This window comes from Bombyx mori, chromosome 23 (genome assembly GCF_030269925.1).
Source record: "Bombyx mori chromosome 23, ASM3026992v2".
NCBI classification, from domain to species: Eukaryota; Metazoa; Arthropoda; class Insecta; order Lepidoptera; family Bombycidae; genus Bombyx; species Bombyx mori.
The window spans coordinates 10,811,648-10,835,003 of NC_085129.1; the positions used below are offsets into that span (position 1 = coordinate 10,811,648).

At 34.3% G+C, this 23,356-nt stretch overlaps 1 protein-coding gene across 4 annotated transcripts in view; it reads right to left on the reverse strand.

Annotated features, from left to right (window-relative positions):
- The window catches only part of LOC105842494 (uncharacterized), a 123,880-nt gene that overhangs the window by 24,219 nt on the left and 76,305 nt on the right, over positions 1-23,356 (reverse strand). For 2 of the 4 annotated variants that reach the window (XM_012695946.4, XM_012695945.4), the window contains exon 3: positions 4,645-4,690. In XM_012695946.4, coding sequence (XP_012551400.1) covers positions 4,645-4,690 — 46 coding nt within the window. Of the gene's footprint in view, positions 1-4,644; positions 4,691-16,108; positions 16,618-23,356 lie in introns of those variants that run through there. The other 2 variants (XM_012695947.4, XM_021352217.3) reach the window with 2 other exon arrangements.

The window sequence follows — 23,356 nt, forward strand, 5'->3', positions numbered from 1 at the left end:
CGGTGACATATCATTCTAAAAATATCATTCTATTTGACATATTATACAAAACGGTAATAATATGTATAATCGGCATCTATTCGTTGATTCATATGAACGATGTAAAAATGTAAAATTAAAAAAATAATTTCGACGGAAGTGCGTAATAACTATTCTTGATGTTCATAGTGTATTTATGTTGAAAACAAAATGCAAAGTCTAGCTTATTACAATTACCAAGAAGCGCAATGAAGTCTAGCGATTAACATAATTTATCATTATTAAATAAGTATTACACAGTTATCATATAGCGATTACATTATTTTACGGAAACAACAATTTTTTTAATTTCTTTTTTTAATCAATGATGTAAAAAATGAATCTCAGATGTCATTTAAAATAAATTACTACAAGTAGCTTATGAATATGATGGATGACAACATGCTTAGCACAAAAATTTCGATTTTGAAGTGTTTATTTCACTTTTAAAATCAATGAATATATGTGTATTATATTATTTTATTATATACATATATATTTTTACTTTGATTTTCACGTATAGTAAACAAGATTAATAGAAAACATATAATAATTTCTCATCACAAAGTTTACCGGAAATTTAAAATTATTTTTGTGTCTATTTAATAAATTTGACAAATCTATCTTATCTTATTGTCAAGTCATCCGTGACCACGAAAAATGTATAATACTCGGAAAGTTGTAAGAAAATAGGGTAATACAAAAAAAATATTCAAGAACGTCGAAAATATTTACGTCGAATCCCGAAAATTCGTCTCAAAGATAAACACTTGCGGTAATGAGTTTCTTATAAATATCACAAGTGTCAAAAATGTCAGTTTTTTTTTTTTTTTTTTTTTTTTTTTTATGGTTGAAAGTTTACTGGTGGCCCGAAGGCCTTTCCAGTTTCACCAGGACAGGTGGGCGAGCAAAGGCTCAGCCAAGAGGGGTGGGATTTGCTAACAACTGCCCGAGCGCCTCCGAAGGAGACCTAACAACTCAAGAGCAATTGTTTCGCGAATGAATCTACTACCGGATCGGAATCGCGACCCGCTGAGAAGATCCGGCGAGAAACTCAGCGGGCTGATGCATGGGTTAGGTTGCACGTCGACCTCTTTGTCGAGTTCGACGAGTACGGTTACCGGGGTCCCTAAGCCTGCCCCTAGTATTAGAGCTGAAGGCATCTAATGCAAAGGTTATTGGATCTGATGGATCCGTAAGGACGTGTCTAGGGCGTCGACGGTGACTGGCTCCTGCATGATCAGGATTCGGGGAGTAGTCAGCGGCGGCAACGATAAGGCGATTATCATGACGCATAGCCTTATCGAAGTATCGTTCCGACGCTGACTTCATGTATTTCCGAATTGATTCGAGGCCCAGGTCGTCGTGTAGGTCAACGTTCCTCACGAACCACGGAGCCCCGACAGCTAACCTGCAAAAGCGGGATTGTAGGGATTGGAGGGTGTCTATGTGTGTGCGGGCCGCGTGAGAAAAATGTCAGTGTCAAAACTTAACATTCATATTTTTTTATTACATACTAGCTGTCCCAGCCGACTTCGTAGTGCCTCAATCGATAAATAAAAGACCTAAACTTTTGTACAAAATAAACTTAAAACAAACAAAAGGAATCCGTCCGACGGGGGACACATCAAAGGAAAAACAAAATTATTATTTTTATTTAATTACCAGCATTTTTCATATTTATCTACCTTTTAAACCTTCTCTGGACTTCCACAAATAATTCAAGACCAAAATTAGCCAAATCGGTCCAGTCGTTGTGAGACTAACGAACAGCAATTCATTTTTATATATACTTATATAAGTATAGATTTTCATTTTAAATTCCAACTATTTCTATCGCAAAGCAGCGGTTATTTCCAGTATTAGACAGTTGTTGCTTAGAAACAAATGACTTGCAAGGGTGGACATAGCTCGCTAATCAAACCACGACTGCTATTATCTAGTTCTTTATCATTAATGTTTGTAATTATGAGCTGTAAACTATGCCAGTACGCGTTAATTAATTAAGATTAATAGTCATAACTGTCTGCCATAATGGTTTCGTCTATTCTCACGCCGATTCGCATAGGTCTATACGATGTGTTATGGACAGAGAAATTCAATTCTCATCTATACTAATATTATAAAGAGGAAAGATTTGTTTATTTGTTTGTTTCGAATAGGCTCCGAAACTACTGGACCGATTTGAAAAATTCTTTTTCCATTAGAAGCCGACATTGTCCCTGATGAACATAGGCTACTTTTTTAATTTTTTTTATTTATTTCATGTGTGTTTTAATGTTTCCGAAGCGAAGCGAGGGCGGGTCGCTAGTTTATGATAACACAATCTATCTGTATATATAAAAATGAATTGCTGTTCGTTAGTCTCGCTAAAACTCGAGAACGGCTGGACCGATTTGACTAACTTTGGTCTTGAATTATTTGTGGAAGTCCAGAAAAGGTTTAAAAGGTAGAAAAATATGAAAATTCTCGGAATTAAATAAAAATAACAATTTTGTTTTTCCTTTGATGTGTTCCCCGTCGGACGGATTCCTTTTGTTTGTTTTAAGTTTATTTTATACAAAAGTTTAGGTCTTTTATTTATCGATTGAGGCATTACGAAGTCTGCCGGGTCAGCTATTTATAAAATAGATATTTATTTTATTTTTTTAATATTTTTAACGTGCTTTAAAATTTCAGAATACTGCTGAATGTTATAATAACCCCCCCCCCCCATTCATTCTTCAAACATGTTCCTTTTTATGAGAGATATCTTAGAACAACGTCTAAATCCAAATTTCTAATAGTAGTGTTTATTCATGACCCCTTTAAAACTAAATTGTAGTTATAATAAATTACTATTTAAATAATGATTAAAGTAGCCGATAAAAGCTTTTTGACAATACGTAGGTACGTAGTATACAATATGCGTATGTACCTAATACAATAGGTACGTAATATTTCACACATATTTAACTTTTGTACACAACATTTATTTGAATATTTTGAAATATTGCAATTATTTTGACCATTGGTCCATTCTATAAAATTTCGTTTGAATGTTTGATGAATATGTATGCACTGTAATACAAAAAGTTTGTAGTTTTATTTAAATAATTATAAAAAACTCATAATTCCTTTTGGTTTCGATTGCCGTGTTATTTTAATTAATTTAAAAAGCACCTTAACTACGCGATGTTGCGTTGAACGTGCGCCTGCTTATCTAGCTCATTTGATCTTGGCCTACTGGGCGCTATGTTCGCATCTTAATCGAATATATTCGAATTACCTTTAAGTTTGGGATCCTCGGTAACCATCATTAACGATATCGGAATATCGGGAACCTATTTGATATATTTATAGTTTTTTTTTTTCCTACCTATGCTGATAGCCTTGAAAGGCTATGTAAGCTTACCCTAGCGTGTGTAGGTGAGCTCACGGGGCTTTAACCGGAGAGTTGCTAACACTGACCCTAGCAAGAGCAGTGCTTCGCAGAATCTACCACTGGATCGGAAAAGCGATCCACTGAGAAGATCCGGCGAGAAACTCAGTGGGCTGTGTCTGTGGGTTAATTCGCTCGTCGAGCCCTTCATCGCAAGCGACGGGTTCGACGAGGACGGTGACCGGTTTATAGTTTTATTTACGGGAATAACATACTACATATTATAGTTATTAAACAAGTGTTGTGAAAACAACTTAATCGTGAATCATAAAATCTAAAAAAAGAGATTGACATCAAGTTCAGAATTCTAATTACGCCTTTAAGTCAGTTTTGTTTAGATGTGCACTCAATTGAAATCAAATTACGGACCAATTGAAATCAAATCGGAGTTTCAATTGCGTCAATAATATTCGATTATTTTTCTTACCACAAACAAAAAACATTACAAGTGATAGTTGGTTCATTTTGTTATTTATTGCTATCTATACAATATGAGAAATGTGAATGCGTTGCGAAATAAGCAGAAAGAAATACGTATGAATAAAAAACTAGACATTCTTTCGTAGCGAATAAATTTGTTACTTTTAATTTTATACTGAAGCTTCCAGTAGCCAGGGTTTATCATTTGTAACAATATTTACGATCATTATCTAATGCTTTTATGTCTTTGATAACCCTGCGGTCGTAATTTTTATTGTTTTTGTTTCTTTATTTCAATTAGTAAGAAAACTTCTTCATCCGATGAAATTTATTGGTCATTATAATATATCACGTGAATAAACTAACATCACTGTTAGAGAATTCAATAAATTTTATTTTTAATAAATACTAATACTACTGACGTATACTTCACTAAAAAAGTTAATTCTATTATTAAATTGTGAATAAGAAACACAAAATAAACAAATCCTTAGCTATTCTCCGGTACTTCAAAACTATAAAAAGGGAAGATGCTGCAATTCCTCTAAAAATGTTTTAGGGCGACCCTTACAAGATAAATTGACAAAATTTCTGAGAGTATAAAGTAAATTAGACAGGGAGATATACTGGCCCACAGTCTACTTAAGTATACTGGCACATATGGACATCTGGACACCATCAAAACTACAAAGAACCAATACGTCATGATCACCTTCATTGGTAACGCTTACAATATAAATTAATAATGGTAAAATTAAAATTGATGCAAGAATGACCATACTTACCATCAGGAGGCACAATATCTTCGCAGAGACGGCAAGCTGTGGTAACCTGCAAACAAATGATCACTGTTAACAATACATTCAGATTTTCTCCTTATATCCAGTATAATTATCATGTAAGTGTGTTTATTACCAAGACTTTTCAAATGACTAGAACGATTTTGATGACATGCCTAGAATTCGATCGCTGCAATAGTATTCTAGGATTTAACTTTAGAAGTGAAACTTCTTTAAGCGCATTGAGAGTAAAATTTAACTCGCAACAGATTCGTTACGGCTAGAGAGAAAATATACAATTTAGGAAGAGCAAGACTGAGAAAATAGAGAGAGAGTCTCGCGTACCACTCTACCGCGAAGTGAGGGAAAGGACAAAGCGAGCTAGGTCGTTTTTTTTATATGCAGCAATCCCTATTAAAAGAAATATTTGATTTAAGGATGAAAAATTAAGATAACCACAATATTACACATCCCAAAAGAAGTTTCACTTCTTTCGCGTGCACCTTGGTGCAACTTGTTGCACGAGCACCATTTTTATTTTCAAGACAACCTTAGCCGGGCTAAGTAATATAACGGTAGAATGGCAAGTTATAACATTATTGATTGATAAACAAAATCATGAATATGAATTTCAGTACATATTTAAGAGTGAAAGATGGCGGGATGTCGTGAGACGCATCAAGTCTGCCCCCGCCAACATACGTGACGATCGCGACCAGAGTGATAAAGAGTGAAACGATTGAGAAGAAGAATATACATTAAAATATAAAACAAAAACATCTGTAATAATATCAATTGAAATATATTTACAGAAAACGCACAAAAAAGATCTGAAGTTAATTTTATTTTAATTTTTACTTTAAAAAAAAAAAGATTTGAAAACATTTGTAATGGTAAATCTATAACCGGTAACACGAGAAAGAATATTAGGCGGCTCTCGGGCAGACGAACTTGAAAATGGAAAGCATAAACACACAGAGTACGTTTGTTTTGTACTAAAACATATATGATTGCCGGTGCTAACATTGTGGATATGTAATAAGCATTGTAAACTGAAGTAGAAGGCTTTGCGCCACACATGCACTGAATACGTGAATTAATAATAATAATATTACCATAATTTATGTACGTTACATTAGACTTGTTTACTAGAGCTTATTGTAGTTAGTGCAGTTGTATTTTTGTAATGTTTTATGTTACATGGGTTACATTGACGTTCGATTCAAATTTAGACTTCGCTAATTATTTTTTAATGCCTAGGTTGGTGGACGAACTCACGGCGCTGGTGTTAAGGGTTACCGGAGCCCATAGGCACCAACAAAATATATGCCGCCATCTTTTTTTGCGGCATTTCCGAAATCAATAAGTATATTATACCAAATCAACAAACCGAATATAATATGTTCGTTTGCTGTGATACAAGCGTATCGTTTTTAAAAGTTCATATTTCGGTAATCTTATAGTACAGGTACGCCTCCGCGTCGCAAAATACCGTTGACATATACAAAAGCTGAATTTCATTACACTCATTATTAGTTTCACATACATTGCTTAAAATACATTTTTATAGAGTTAACATAGTGGGAACATATTTATATTAAATCATTGAAATAAGTACATTTAGTTTCATAAAATATATTTTTGTTTAATCCTGGTGATCTTAGTTAGGATTTTATGAATCCAAAGATCACGACAGTACGTATGCAGATTTTCAACTTAACCTGACGTCTTGTAGTTGGAGAAAATTACAATGAAAAGTTTCGTTACATAGAAAGATAAAGACATCAACAATCGTGGCTTTTCTGGATTTTGAATCATGTCGCATGATTGTGTGTATTATTCACCGACTCTATTGACGGCGACTTCCATATAAATTTTAATCATCCTTAAGTAATCGACGTAACGCCCGTGCACATTGGCTCAAGTCAGTTAAGGCACGTTCGGTTTACGTTGTTTCGCATTCTTGTATACATACGCAAGCATATTATCTGTACCACAGTAAGGCCGATGACAAACTTAGCACATGGCTGTCTGGCGACTAATCATTTGCTACAAATCATTTGAAATTATTAGAGGGGAAAAAAAGAAAAAAAAAAGGTGTCGTGGGACACCGTATAGGAACGAAGTTCCTTATTATAAAAATATTAATTTTAAGTTCTATTCGAGGTACAAAGAAAATAATTATTCGGGTATACATTTTTTATTGTGATTTTTTTTATTGATAAAAAAAAACTAAGTTATAAACTTTATTTTATTCACAATGATTTAAAAAAAATCTATAATGAAAATATGTTATTATATACGTTATTACAAAGTTATGTCGTACAATGTGTGCATTACTAATAAAAATCTTACGTTACGGACGTTTTTTCCTGGTTAGGGTACCCCTCCGCATCGTCCCATAAGGAACTTCGTTACAAAAATCGTACCTAAAATTTGATTAGTTTTCCCATTCACGGTACATTTATATTACGTGCATTCTCGAGCTACCAATTCATTTTGAATACTGCATATTTTAATTACTAGTCAATTTAAAACAAATAACGCAATGGTGTTTCTGTTTTCAAAACAATTATTTTTGCCATTCTCTATTTAATCGTAGTGATATAGTATGTTCTCTTTAGACTATGCTGTCGTACAATCATTGATAAATCAGGATTAATGAGAGGCTAAGTCTCGAAATAAAGTAAGGACGTACAGAAAATGACGTAGCTGTAATAGCTCGAGAAATTGTCACAAAGGCTGTTTTTACCGTATCGAAAACAAATTTAAAGGTTAGCAATCGGCAATTAGTTCGAATTTATAAGTTTTGTAAGAATAAAATTACCAGTTCAATGTAAATAGTTTAATGTCTACACTATACACGTGTCGGGGAGAAAAACAATTTTAAATCGTTTAATGCCACAAGTAAACATCGTAAAATGAAGACTCGGTTGTAAACTAGACATAAAAATTAAAGTACAACAATAGTTAACAAGTGACATTAGACATTCAAATCGGATTTTATATTATCAACACACAACGATATATTCAATCTTACTCGTATGTAAAATTCATAAAACAAAAATGGCCAAAATTTATTTGGATCAAAAATCTATCCCTTTTTACTAAATTTAAATATTCATTCTTTGCTTTTTTTTCTGAAAATCGACTATGTGTACGTAACGTGAAATATTTACACGATTATCTAAGGTTGTCACGCTGTAAGTATTAATTATAATTTAATTTGAAGTCGTCGTGGCCTAAAGGATAAGACGTCCGGTGCGTTCGTGTTGAGCGATGCACCGGTGTTCGAATCTCAGGCGGGTACCAATTTTTCTAATGAAATACGTACTCAACAAATGTTCACGATTGACTTCCACGGTGAAGGAATAACATCGTGTAATAAAAATGAAACCCGCAAAATTATAATTTGCATAATTGCTGGTGGTAGGACCCTCTAGTGAGTCCGCGCGGGTAGGTACCACCACCAGATGTGGCAGCCGTTGTAACTATACTTGAGATCTTAGAACTTGTACCTCAAGGTGGGTGGCGCATTTACGTTGTAGAGGTCTATGGGCTCCAGTAACCACTTAACACTAATTGGGCTGTGAGCTCGTCCACCCTTTTAAGCAATAAAACAAACTTCGATGACTGGTGCACGTACCCTATCTGCGCGGACTACAGTTACGGCAGAATCAGTTTGTTGAGTAAAATTAGATAAATGATGATTACCTATGAAAGATATATAGCTCTGCTTATTCTATCTACGCCCGTTCCAGCTAACTATGTGAACAAACGTTACTCGTACAAAATGATAAAGAATTTCTTTTCTAATAGCAGAACAGGGTAGATATTTCGATATAATAATTCAAATTTGTTCAAGATCAAAACAGTAGAAAATAAGAGATCGATACTGCTAAATCCGTAGAAGCGTACGCCCGATCCCACATGTCTACGGATTGTAGTTACAATACTAATTGTAATGTTTCGAATCTATAGGCTTGGACATCGATTGTCTTAAAAGTTGTCCCACTTGTCACATTAAATATACACCCAGACGTCTGGCGCCAAAACGTAACTAAAATAAATCATAAAATGTAATATGATAGGACTACAGGCAGAGTTAATGTTATTGAAATTGTAAAAATGTGACAAAACTACTAATTATTATATAAATTTTGAAATATATAGATATCATTATGGATTTATTAGTCCATAACTCACTTTTGAGAGAACGTGTTATTGAAATTTCATGCAAATCAGGTCCTAAAATTAAATGTGTGCATATAAAGATATTAATCATTAAAGATTAATTAAATTAAAGAAACAAAGAAATTCGCCGAGTTTTATTTGAAAAATGTATGACATTTTTTATCACCACTAGCAAAGTGGATAGGTAAAATTATATTTTTGTTTTACGTCAATTACGAAATTTAAATGTATTCTTTGTTAAGGTTTAAGAAAAACTATAATCTTTAGTTATTTTTTTTTAATAATAAGATAGTAAGCGAGAATTGTGTCAATTTGTTATACATATACTTTAATAAAATTATGACCTAACGTAAAAATGACGCTCATGGCCCAAAAATAATGAGCACGCCTTCCAAAACAGAGATTGTCCGGTTTTTTTTATTTTTTTATTGCTTAGGTAGTTGGACGAGCTCACAGCCCACCTGGTGTTAAGTGGTTACTAGAGCCCATAGACATCTACAACGTAGACGCGCCACCCACTTTGAGATACAAGTTCTAAGGTCTCAGTATAGTTACAACGGCTGCCTCACCCTTCAAACTGAAACGCATTACTGCTTCACGGCAGAAATAGACAGGGCAGTGGTACCTATCCGCGCGGACTCACAAGTGGTCCTACCACCAGGATTCTGTGTACCCACAGTCCGGAGCGCATAAATACTACAATGTGAGTATCGCCACTTTAGAATTAGCTGTGGAAGTAAGAACTTTCCAGTTTAACGTTTATCCTTGTAACGCATTATAGATTCGCGGTTATTCAATAAACAATTCAAAATGCTCTTTGACTTTGAATTGACGTTGAAATTGAGTTTAAGGAATATGTAACAATCTCTACGAAACGAAATAAAACAGTAAAAAGAATCGTATTCAAATTATAAAATGTAGATACGACTAAAATATAACGTAACATTACCATTGTATTATGAACTAAAATGTGTTTATAGAATTTATTTCATTTAGAAATAACAATCTTAGAAAAGAATATATTTGAGAATAACAATTTTTTTATTGAAATGTGAGTAACTAAAATAGTATAATATTAAGGTGACCGAAATAGTTCCGTTTTAAGACCTTCTATTCCATTTTAGTTTAAAATTCATCATGTTTTGATTTAAAAGGAAAACACAAACAAATTAAACAAAATTCAAATTAATCAAATAATGGATTGTTTTTCTAATAAAACAATATTGTCTTTAAAAAAATATCTTGTCATAACTCACAGCATGGGGCATGTAACTTTGTGGTGTTATTTAAAAATATCTAAATTTGTAAAGTAAACGCGTTTTAATGCCTTTTTTTTTTCAAAGATTTTAGAATATCAAATATCTGAAAATGTCAAAGTTTCTGTATGTCGAAAATTAACTTAGTTAAATTAAAATTGGTTTAAAAGAATTCGTTTTTAGGCCAAATTTGAGGTCGATACAAATAGAAACACAACAAAACATTTGGTGGGCACGTGTATAGATCAATTTGTAAAAGAAACTGATGAACAACAAAATTTCGCTCAATTGTCAAAATTAGACTATAATCAGTCGCACCTCCAAATTTGGTTTTTTTTTTGTTTATAATTGCGTACTTTTTTCAGCTTCCAATTTTTTTTAACTAAGGACAGTTATTGATTGGACCTTGTTACCTGTCTGTGTATCTCACAACATGGCAGACTATCAAAAAAAAAATAAAAGAAATTGTGGATATAAAATATTTTTAGGTATATTTTATCGTGTTCATCACGAAAACAACGTAGGCACATTTAATATAGTAAAAAAAGAAGTGCGAAAAAAGTTATATGAAAAAATTAATAAGCGATACGGTGTAATGGCATGACTTCGAAATGTTTTTTTTATATCGGGACTACGTTATTATACTATACATCTAAGATATGAAAGTGACGGTGATAAAGCACGTTGGACAATTTAGGCATAAGTAAAAAGATCTAAAATCGGTATCATAAGTTGATAGACTTTTCTTATCAGAAAATAAATTATAATGCATATAAAATTACTCACACAAATACTTCGATCAACAATTTGTTGATCGAAACACAAATAAGTTTTTATCACACAAACTTTCATCGTCATCGAAAATCTAATGATTTCTCTATAGCTTAACATTTTTATAAATCAAACAAACATTTGTAGGAAGGTGATTGCGCTCTTTAGTCTAAAAAAAGAGCAAATTGTAATTTGTAAGTGTTTGTCATGTGTTTTATCGATTTTCTTACTTCTAATCTCAAAATTGTCTTTAATAGTAATCCTTCCTTCCCAACAAAAAAAAAAAGTATCTGCTTACGCCAAGGAACTTCATTAAACTAAATCTAAAAATCTGTCAGATTGCTCGGAAAACAAACAATCAAGAAACTATAACATAAATGAATGTGTTACATCTAAATTCTGTTCTTCAATGTTTCCCACTACAATATTTATCCATATTGTATTGTAATTTGATTGAACCTCATTGGGAATGGCCGACCTAATAGTGATATTACGGATAAGAGTTAGTGACTAGAATACAATGAAGAAGACTAAAAATGGTAGTGTAACTCATTTACTATTATTGGTAATAGTGGCAGGATTCGATCCAACGATCTAGTGTGTGCAATACAATTGAGTTCTCCAGATATCGAGCTATGAGCAAAAATTTTATACGCTCTAAGCGAATATAAAAAAACACGTTTTCAAGCATCAAAGTAATTCTCTCGGACTTTTATCGTGTTATATTTTACATGGAGCATATTAACGACGAATATAATTTATGTTCTTAGAAATATATCAATATTGAATTTTATGCGTTCAATTTTTTTTAATTTTGATTTCTTATTATTTTTTGTGTCAAAAATAGGATGTTCCTTTTTTTAAAGTAAAAACAAAAATCGATAGGTGCTTACGAACTCGAAGTCTCCGTGAGAAGTCCAAGTTAGTGAATTATCTATTAATTACTGAACAGGGAAAGGGCGTGATCAATATACACACACATCCAGTCCACACCAATATTTCTTTTTATCCAGCCTAATACAAAAAAAAAATTGAAAATCTATTAACTCATAGACGTCATTGTGGTTTTCCGATGGCGTAGGTACAGCATACACTTAAATTGGAACGATAAATATTAGTGTCTTGAAAAATACGACTGAAACCTCGCTGAAATAAAAATATTAAGTTGTCAAATTATCGCCGTTTCTACTCATGGCATTATACATCAGCACAATTACGTAATAAACTTTTTTCGCAAAATACTAATAGAATTGAATTTCTGGAGAATTTCTTTCTTCATCTTCAGAGGAGGTGTATGGAAATGATAGTGCAAGGTAGAGGGAGAAGAAAGAGGTCGACCGAAGAAGACATGGATGGAGTGTGTGAATGATGATATGAGACAGAGAGAGGAGTGATTGTTGAGATGACGGCTGATAGAAAAGAATGGAAGAGAAAAATTAGCTGTGGAGAAAAAGAAGAAGAAGAATAGAATTGAATTTTCACACAACTATTAATGTGTGTGTTGTTATTCTCTGTATTTGAGGATCGCTCATCCAATGGAACTTTATACAGATCTACATGACGCGCAAGCGATTTACAAATTCAGTTAATTTTGTAACTTCTAAGTATGTAGATTCGGATTAAATTAGTTGTCAAATATATAAATTCTATCAGCCAAATAGGAAACTTATAATTGCAGAGCTAAAATGCAATTTCTCTAAATAGTTTTGAAATGTTTCAATTGGTTGTTAAAACCATAAATTTCCTTAAAATATTCGAATTTTTTTTTAAAATATTAATTAAATTATTTGGCTAAATGTAAAATAGTAATGGTACTGCTTCAAGTAAATTTCAAATTTCCGTTATCGACATAAGTAACTTTTATTACATTTCAATTATCTCTTAAATTTTATTTTTAGATTGGACACCTTCCTGTATAATTATCAGATATCTATCACATTTGGCTTCTGCGCTTATAATTCGACATATTTAATACCCGTGGCGCCAATTGCTCCCTTTATCATTGAAGATTAAGATAATATCATATTTACACGAACGTTATTAGATTCAAATTGTTGCTATGTCGCTTTAAATACGATGTGTGTACAATTTATATAAAATATTCTTAATTTTTTTAATCGATCGAAAGTTCGTCTACTTTGTAGTTGAAACATTTTCAAAACTAATATACTCGTAATGATTTTATGGCCACAACGTTTTACCAACCCGTCAGTTTTAAAACAAAAGTGCTGACATATTTACTGGCATGCGTGATAGTTTTTATTATTTGTCAGCATACTTCAAATTAATTCATACTTATTAATATTTTAATTGTGAATGCGATTTTATTTGTTTATCACGCTTGCGTGTCTTAACTACTCAACCGATTATCATGCGCTGTTAGAGTTGGAAGAAAAGACATGAGTATTTTTTATTCACGAAAAAGTACTATTCGTGAGGGATACAATTTATTCTATACATTAACGTGAACGGAACCCTATTAGTTAGTTACATTTTTTTTTCTTTTAGATGAATCAAAAACCTAGTATTACCACGTAAGTCACCGGAGCCCTACGCGGCGCACCGAATTAACTATACCGATTTTTGTTACTAGCGCCTGGATTACCTAACTTTGCCTTCTTTTCTTTTTATTGTATGTTTTAGTCTTTTGGATCTCTTATAAATAGATTTTATCTCAGTATCTTCGAATTTGTCTGCCCCAGAGTCTACTAGATATTCTGGCGCCTTAGTAAGAAGATCGAAGAGAGAAATCGATATAATTATTTTATTGCGCTACGTAGGGCACCGGTGACCTACAAGGCAGTGAACATGTTAAATCTAAGTGTTTCTAGTACCATTATTAACGTTGATCCGATATTCCCTTGTTAGTTATACTGAAATAAATCACAGTTCACGTAAAAATTCATTAACATTCACAAATACAGTTACATAATTATAACTTTTATATTTTTTATTGCTGAAATGTGTGGCCGAGCTACAGCCCACCTGGTGTCAAGTGGTTACTGGAGCCCATAGACACCTACAATGTAAACCGCCACCCAACTTGAGATATAAGTTCTAAGGTCTCAGTATAATTACAACGGCTGCCCCACCCTTCAAACTGAAACGCATTACTGCTTCACGGCAGAAATAGGCAGGGTGGCGGTACCTACCCGTACGGACTCACAAAAGGTCCTACCACCAGTAAAATTCTACATTACAAAAAAATGTCCAAAAATGATGATTTATATTATTTATTTTATTTTGATAATTCAAATTGCAATTGGTTCTAACGTATTATGTGATATTTATACAACTGTTTAAATATGAGATTTCGTTAAATAATCGAATTAAATTATAGTCTAGTAGTCAAACTATATTATAAACACCTGAACAGACCGGATCCGCTCTGCCCCTCACAATCAAGGTTGCCGCGACGCTATGTGCTGTTGAAAGTTGGTTGACGGAAGAGCGTTGTACCGGAAAACATGACTCCCTAATAGGTCGTTACCCCTCAATTGGCGATTCGAACCAAGAGGAAGACTATAACTTGAATCTTAAAGTAGATCCAAACTTCTGGATGTTTGTTATGTCGCAAAATCAAGGCTGGTCCAAAATAGAACCCGCTACAAAACAATTCTCGGTCAGATCAAATAGGTATATGATAGTTGGAAACCATGATTTTATTCCCCTTACAGCATTACTATTCCAGGAATCGATTTTCTGAATCAATTCACACACAGTACAGCATAGGCGTAGCATTGATTCTTAGATATGATTTAACACACCAGAGAAATCGTTTTGTGTATTTCCCTTATATTCGCTGAGATGGGTACACCAACTTCTCATTTGATGTTATGCAGAGTCAGGAACCCAATAGAAAGTTACATTCCCGATCCTGCGGACCGAATGGTAAACAGTCGACGTCGCCCTAAACACGTCATTTCGGATCCTCCCGATCCACTAATTGTGCTTTTAGGTACCCCAAGCACCGGTCATCGTTCTCGTCGAACCCTTGGCTTGCGACGAACGGCTCGACGAGTAAATTAACCCATAGACACAGCCCACTGAGTTTCTCGCCGAATCTTCTCAGTGGCTCGCGTTTCCGATCCGGTGGTAGATTCTGCGAAGCACTGCTAGGGCCAGTGTTAGCAACACCTCCGGTTTGAGCCCTGAGAGCTCATCTACACGCTGGGGTAACGCTGATAATCAAGGCTATCAGCATAGGTAGGAAAAAAGCCCAATAGCCATAGGGTAAACGCCGCGATTGAGCTGAACACATTCATTAAAGTGTCATTTTTATTAATACAACGGCTACAAATTCAATTGGAAAGGAACAAGACAAATTTATTATATCGACGACGGCTTAGACGACATGACTGGTTGTAATCAACAAATACTTTAATTTTACAAAATGTTTTTGCGACCCATCATCGGTATCGTGCTCTGTATATATTTTTATTCTTTACAGCTTTACTTCAACTAAACTTATCGTTCATTTATCAGTAAACTGTTACATAAATAGCATCGAGATTTGTAGTATCAACGCCGTACCTCTTTAAAGATAATATATAAAAATTCATTTCCATTCATAAAACTACATTGAACATCCGTCAATAAGCGCTACGAGGCTGCGCAATACGAATATTCGTTCGGGCTGTAAAATCATCCGTTGAAAACACTTAATCGAATACTTATCGTCTTATGTCTGGAAATCGATTGAACGTGCTCAATGTGTGCGAACAATAAATAGAAAAAAATATATACCTATATAAAAAAAAAACAACAGAATGTACCTTCGATACAAAATTCAAGTACTACGAAAATGCAAACGCAAAATATTTGTACCTTCTTTTGCATTTAAAGCTTATGTGGGTGACCGAGCTCCCGGTTTGCGAGTTGAAAAATGGTCACTGGGAGCTTCTAGTCGTATCCAGGTGAATTCCGCCACCCATATTTAGGTATTAAGCCGAAATCTCAATAGTGTTGTGATATTAAGGCTGTCTCGCCCATCGAACTGGAATGCATGAAAACTTCGCGGCAGAAGTAGACAGGGAGGCGGTGTCTACGCGTCCAGGATTACAATACGACTTACGGCGATCGCAATACCCTGGTTTTATACTCAGAGAACGCCGCTCTCCATTCTTCGTTGATTCCCTTAGTCGCATTTTACGACATCCACGGAAAGAAAAAGGGATAGTACTATCATAGACAAACGCACAGCCAAATTAACGAATTACAAATATTTAGTATTTATTTTTGAAACTTACATAGCCGAACTTTGCCGTCATGTTGTGTACCGTTGTATATTATGTTGAACACACATCTAACTTGATTACTCAGCCGCTTTTCCTTTAACAAAACCGAACAATTCACTTTATGTAATAATTTTTAAACACACTTCCTATTCAAAGGAACAAACACTAAAAAAACATAGGTATACTTTTTGTACTTAGATTCAGACAAAACTCGAACAATAGCTTTTGTAGTCACCAGCAAAATATACAAAGTAAATTCTGAGTTCTGAAGAGAAACACATTTCACATCACTTTCATAATTTTCCGAATAAGCGACCAAGCGCGGCTTCAGAAATGGAACACCCTTTATTTGTCAAAAGGCTTTGAAGGCGAGTGCTTCTTTGAAGAGCGACCGTAGAATTTGAATTTTTTTTTTTTTCAAATGCGGTTGGCTTCTTTTTTTTTCACGCGCGTACTTATGTGTTTAGCGCGAGCAGAGACATGTGCGCTGCGCGGCGGGCGGCCAACGACTACGAGATAAAAACCTCGCTTGATTATAAACTTATAAGCTAAACTTTTTTGTTTGTGTGCGTTTGTTTGAGACGGTGTGCACGCGAGGCTTTGTTGGTGACCTTAAAAAAATTTTCATGAGGTAGGAAAGGGACTAGAAGTAATAAAAAAATAGTATTCGTAAATCTGATATATCATTACTTTAGAAACACTAAAAATTTACACGTTCAGATAAACATGTATTATGTAAGTAATATTTATTTATTTTTTAAACATAACACTTGATTCTTCTAAGTATCAAATGTACTGTTTTTTTCTTTGATGTATTTTCTATCGCCAAATATATGGGCTTTACAATTTTAGCAACAAGAAAGCTCGTTATGACAGTGAAAAATAAATATTATTTGTAACTATATACTAAAGTATTTATAGTTAATTATAATATTCCTCTAACAAAGTCTTAGAAAAGCAGTTAGAAAAATGTTTACTAATCCAACACATTGACTGTTTTGGAAATTATGCCATGCTGTCTGATATCAGAGATTCTATGTAAATCTGCAAACGTTGAAATTGATGCAGTGGTAGAGCCCAAAGAGAACCACTTGCTTAAATAAATAAACGGGAAAATTTCACGAAATAGTCAATCCTAAAATTACGAAAACAAAGATTTTTGTATTACTTATTAACAGCTCTATAGAGGTCGCCAAAATAATATTCTAAATGAATATTTTATGTTAATATTTTAAGGAACAATATAATATATGTTGTATAATATAAAACAAAAGTAAAAAACGATACACGAAACACATGTACCTGAGTATTACGTGGAAACGTAATCTATTCGCGGCACTATCAAAATAGGTCAATGCGGCAATTCTTTACTGCAGTCGAGAGCTTCACGATAAACAAACATTGTTACATATAAATCGTCGTTTTTGTACGTTTTGTTACATTAACACGAACGCCCTGAGCTGTAATGGATTCTGAACTTGTCCTGGTCACGCTATTTTAGTGTCGTCGGATTAAAAACGAATTTTGCAAATACATACTTCACGCTAAACTATAGGTATAGGTAAAGATTAATTGCTGTTCGTTAGTCTCATTAAAACTCGAGAACGGCTGGACCGATTTGGCTAATTTTCGTCTTGAATTATTTGTGGAAGTCCAGAGAAGGTTTAAAAGGTGAATAAATATGAAAATGCTCGAAATTATACAAAAACAAACAATTTTGTTTTTCTTTTGATGTGTCCCTCGTCGGACGGATTCCTTTTGTTTTTTTTTTGTTTTTTTTATACAAAAGTTTAGGTTGAGGCACTACAAAGTCTGCCGGGTCAGCTAGTTTAGAACATATTTGATTTCAATGATGAGTTAATTGACCACCCGGTATTAAAGATTAAAATCATTCGAGAATAATATTAATTATGAAATAGGTAGATTAAAAACCAAAACAACGGAAACACGCGATACTGTAAATAGAATTAATTCAAGAAACGATAAAACAACCATTCATTTGATTATAATTATGTAGGCAAGTTGTTTTAAAACCAATGTTGTGTTTGATCAGCTGTCAACCTTGCATTGCATTAATACAGGGCTTCGTGACCCGATGCACATATTCACGAGTTGCAAACAAAACGTATTATTTGTAAATTGGAAAAAAAAACTGTTTTTTTTTTCATATCGAGCGAACGTAAAATTTTACAAACCGGGCCTTACGATGTAATACAACCACATAAATCTACATAGAATTATAGCATTCACAAATATCTTTAGACCTGTGTGCTAAGTGCGAGTTTTTTAACGTTATCGATAGCGTAAAAGTTAACTCAAATTTGGATACAGTTGGAACAGGGTCCCTAGTGGCAAACGTATTCAAAGGTTTCAACTCCATAAAAATTTAAGTTAACTTTTACGCTATCGAGAACGTTAAAAGACTCGCACTAAGGACACTGGCAAATATCGTAACCTGCAAGTAACCGACGAACATAATATAATTAAGTATTTCAGGAAGGTTCTCGTTGTGTACACTAGAAATTATTTTGTAAACGTTATCAACTAAAAATTTTCTTATGACAATGACGAACACAAATTTAATGAACAGTTTGTATATAAACTATGCCATTGTTGCGTCAACGGGTCTAGCGGATAGCCCAAATTCCGGCAAGCAAGTAATTACCCATGGCTATCGACAATATCAGGGACAATACAATCGTAGAAATCTTTCGAAATAAAACATCTAGAACTACGTTTGAAGAAGCTCACGATTGTCATCTTTATTGATTCTAAACTGCATTTGTAACCCCATACTGTTATGTAGAAAAAGCACTATCAACCTGCCTACTTTAGCCCCTAATCTGTTTTTTTGTTTATAGGTAAATGAAATATATGGCGCACGTAGAAGGCGGTCTTCGTATCCTGATGACAATGTACTCCGGGAACCACTTATTACCGGGCGAATTAATGGAAATCATCGAATTACCAGGAATAAAGAATACGGCTGCCAAATAACTGAATGTTAAACCGACGTTTTTTTTTTTTTTTTTTTTTTTTTATTGCCCTTGTAGACAGACGAGCATACGGCCCACCTGATGGTGAGTGGTTACCGTCGCCCATGGACTTCAGCAATGCCAGGGGCAGAGCCAAGCCGCTGCCTACCGCTTAATACTCTCCACAAGCCTCGTTTGAAGAAGGACATGTCATAGCGCTCGGGAAACACCGTGGAGGGGAGCTCATTCCATAGCCGGATGGTACGTGGCAAAAAAGACCTCTGGAAACGCACTGTGGATGACCGCAGTGGCTCCAGGTAGTATGGATGAACTCTACTCCGGTGGTGGTGGTAAATTAACTAATACGTTCTATAGTTTTCGATTTTTTAAGTAGACAAACACGATGCCTCTCGACATATTACGAAAACTAAGATATATACAGCACTATGTGGCTTTTATTAAAACGTACGAGTTCTATTGACCTTTCTAAGTCACGAGAAGCAACTTCCGACTTCCGAGTAGAAGCGAATTTAAATAATTTCCTTGATTGGTTTTATGCATAAAAAGACACAAAATAAATTCTGACTTAATTAAACTAGTTTCGATATTAATACGTAAATGTGAATGATTAAAGTTTATTTTGTAGTGCAAGAGCAATGACTGCCACTCCAAAATCCGCGTGGTTGAGTCTTGGACCTTAATCTCAATAGATGAATCACTGTTGGAGGGCTCTATATACTCTAGACTCTAGACTATTTAGTACCAAATGGGTAAATGTCTATTCATTAACTAATATCTAACAAAAAGTTGTAACTGTGTCCCGAAATTCCACGTTTTTTTTTATTGCTTAGATGGGTGGATGAACTCACAGCCCACCTGGTGCTAAGTGGTTACTGGAGCCCATAGACATCTACAACGTAAATGCGCCACCCACCTTGAGTTATAAGTTCTAAGATCTCAGTATAGTTACAATGGCTGCCTCATCCTTCAAACTGAAACGCATTACTGCTTTACGGTAGAAATAGGCAGGGTGGTGGTACCTACTCGCGCGGATTCACAGGAGGTCCTACCACCAGCTTAATGGAATATGTCTTAATGAAATAAAAGCTCACATTATTGATTAAGCTACGCTGTCAAAGTTTCATCAGTCCATATGTAATCAAATCAAAATCAGACTATTATCCTTACATTTTTTCAACAAATATACAAGCAGCACTAACTGTGTAGATTTAAAAATTATTCAGCCATTGTAACTTACACTAAACCAGTAAAATTAGAATGCGTTCGAATGATTACATAATAATTTTATTTCATAATTACATAATTACTATGTAACTATAGGGTTTCGTGTTTTGTAAATTGATTGAGTCCGTTTAGATTACAGGTACAGCATTGTTTTCAATGTTAAGGCGTAATTTTCCAGTAATGCGCGGAAAATTTTATTTGTTTATTATTTTCATAAAACCACCTTGACCCACCCAACAAGCGGTAGATAGCAGACCATTAAAGCTTGGCCTTACCAATGACAGTTTATTGGCTTACTCAAAGGCCTATGCTAAAATATACATTTTTATTGGAAAGGTTAAAAATTTCGTCTCATTAATCAACAAAAGTCGCACGTATTATTTCTTAATCAATGGTAAAATAATAATATATTTTAGCTATTAATTTTTATAAATAGGCATTTCATTATGTTTCTCAATTCACAAGTTAGGCAATATCTAAGCCCTTCGCTTTTTGAATAGACAATTACTAATCACATACATGGATTAGATGAAGGGAACAATTTATTTTTTATGTAATAATCGTGTTGCCTAAAAATAATCAAAATAAGGCGTTTTCCCGCTTGCAATCTTTTTGAATATTTTCCAAGACATAAGAAAGGCTCATTTAACATAACCTGCCAAGTACCTCATCTTTTTTCTTTTTTCCTACCAATGCTGATAGCCTTGAGAGGCTATTTCAGCTACTCCTTGACGTGTAGATGAGCTCACGGGGATCAAACTGGGAGTGTTGCTAACACTGGCCCTAGCAAGAGGAGTATTTCGCAGAATCTACCAGCGGATCAGAAACGCGACCCACTGAGAAGACCCGGCGAGAAACTCAGTGGACTGTATCTATGGGATAATTCGCTCGTCAAGCCCTTCGTCGCGAGCGACGGGTTCGACGAGGACGGTGTCCGGTGCTTGTGGTTACCTCATCAAAATATGTATACCAAATTACAGCTACAAATCCGAAGGTTCTCTAAACACTCAAGTAATAATAGACATCATTTATTAGTCAGTGATTTCTATATCAAGTACATTAACATAATATATTCATATGTCACATGAATTCCACTCGAAATACCATTAGTAAGTGCGAAATGTAATTTACAACAAATATGTTATTGAGAAACGGTATTCTGTTGACACAGCACAATAACGTCAGAGTACATTTGTACGTTGTGGCGACCACGTATTTATTTACATTGTACACTACGATAATATTACAATATAGTAAATACTTCTGAATTTGGTAATAACCATACCACTAACCATTTTTTTATATTTCAAACGTATATATTTCAAAGGGTTACATAATAGGTTGACGATGTGGGTAATGAATTTTTCACAGCCTAGTGAGCTTCTCACCGAATCCTCTCAGTGAATTGCATTTCCGATCCGGTGGTAGATTCTTCGAAACACTGCTCTTGCTAGGGCTGGTGTTAGCCAATATGCTACACTGAGCCCCGTGAGCTCACCTACTCGCTCGGTGAATCTAGTATAACCCATAAAGCTTACCAGCATAGGTAGGAAAGAAAAATCCTTCTGTTATTTTTAATGTACTTAATCTCTTCTTCTTTGTCTTCACTTTATTATCGGCACAGTGAATTTTACTATTCCATTCTCTTCCATCAGCCGTCATCTCAGCAGTCACTCCTCTCTCTCTCATATCGTCATTCAGAGACTCCATCCATGTCTTCTTCGGTCGACTCTTCCCCCTCTACCTTGCAGTACCATTTCCATACATCTCCTAGTTGTAGTACATGTACTTAATTATGATGAAAAATGTAGAGAAGATAAAAAGGGTGCTTCTATAGCTTAGTCGACAGATAATGAAGAATTATTGCTTGCCTGCTAAATATGGTTCGCTATTAATATAATATTGTTGTTAGTCATAAACAACTCTGGTGAGATATTTAATTTACATATCTGTAGAAAGTGACGAGCTAAGCGCCATAATAACCATTTTCAAAGTAAATAAAGTTAGAAGAGACATTGCACACAACTACTTAACGTCGACGGCTTTATTTTGCAAACATTAAATCGATAAAAAGGGCACACTCCAGGACCTGGCTTGTAGGGTTGCCATAAAAGATATTCAAAAACAATTAAAAGTTAGTTACAATAGTAGCTACTTACCAGAAGCGGTATATTACTACATACAAGTATGTTCATGCGAGAATAGACAAAAATAGAGTAACAAGCGAACAACTAAATTTACAGTTAGGGATATTGGATATAACAACATAATTATACATTATATAATAAAATAAAATGTAATGTACATTTCAAACGACATTGTAAAATAAGGCTCCCGCACACTAAGCAGCCTGCCAGCGCAGCCAGGCTGCGGCAGCCGATTTTTTTATTTTATTGGTTTGACGTGTGAACGATCTCACAGCCCACCTGGTGTTAAGTGGTCACTAGAGCCCATAGACATCTACAACGTAAATGTCGCCACCCACCTTGAGATATAAGTTGTAAGGTCTCAGTATAGTTAATATTTGAGCAGCCAGTTATAGAACCCAACCGACGTCCATTTATGATCCTTTCGTCGAGCGATTTGGACTTTATCTCGTAAAAAATGCAAAGAGACTGGACAAAAGGCTTATTCTATAACTATTTTAAAGATGTTCATACATACCCAGACCGGCTGTTTTTAAATACAAGAGATTGTACAAGCTTGCTGTGTCATATAACTAACATTTGACAAAACGAATATGCATTGGCTGCTACAGCAAGTGCGCGGGGACTGTAAAATAAAAACTAAGGGTAAATTAATAAATACATATATGTGAAAAATATGCTTTCACGTATATATATTTATTTAATTCGTAAAAGCGTTTGAATTTCTGAATGCTTATCTTTACAATCCCTAAACTTATTTTTCAACAGATCTCTTTTAAATCCTAATTAATTTGTAGAATCTATTTATTATACATGCGTAATACAACCTTAGTAAGAGATATAGCATGGATACAGGTTGTATCGCGTCGCAGTAATTTAAACTTGAAAAGAGA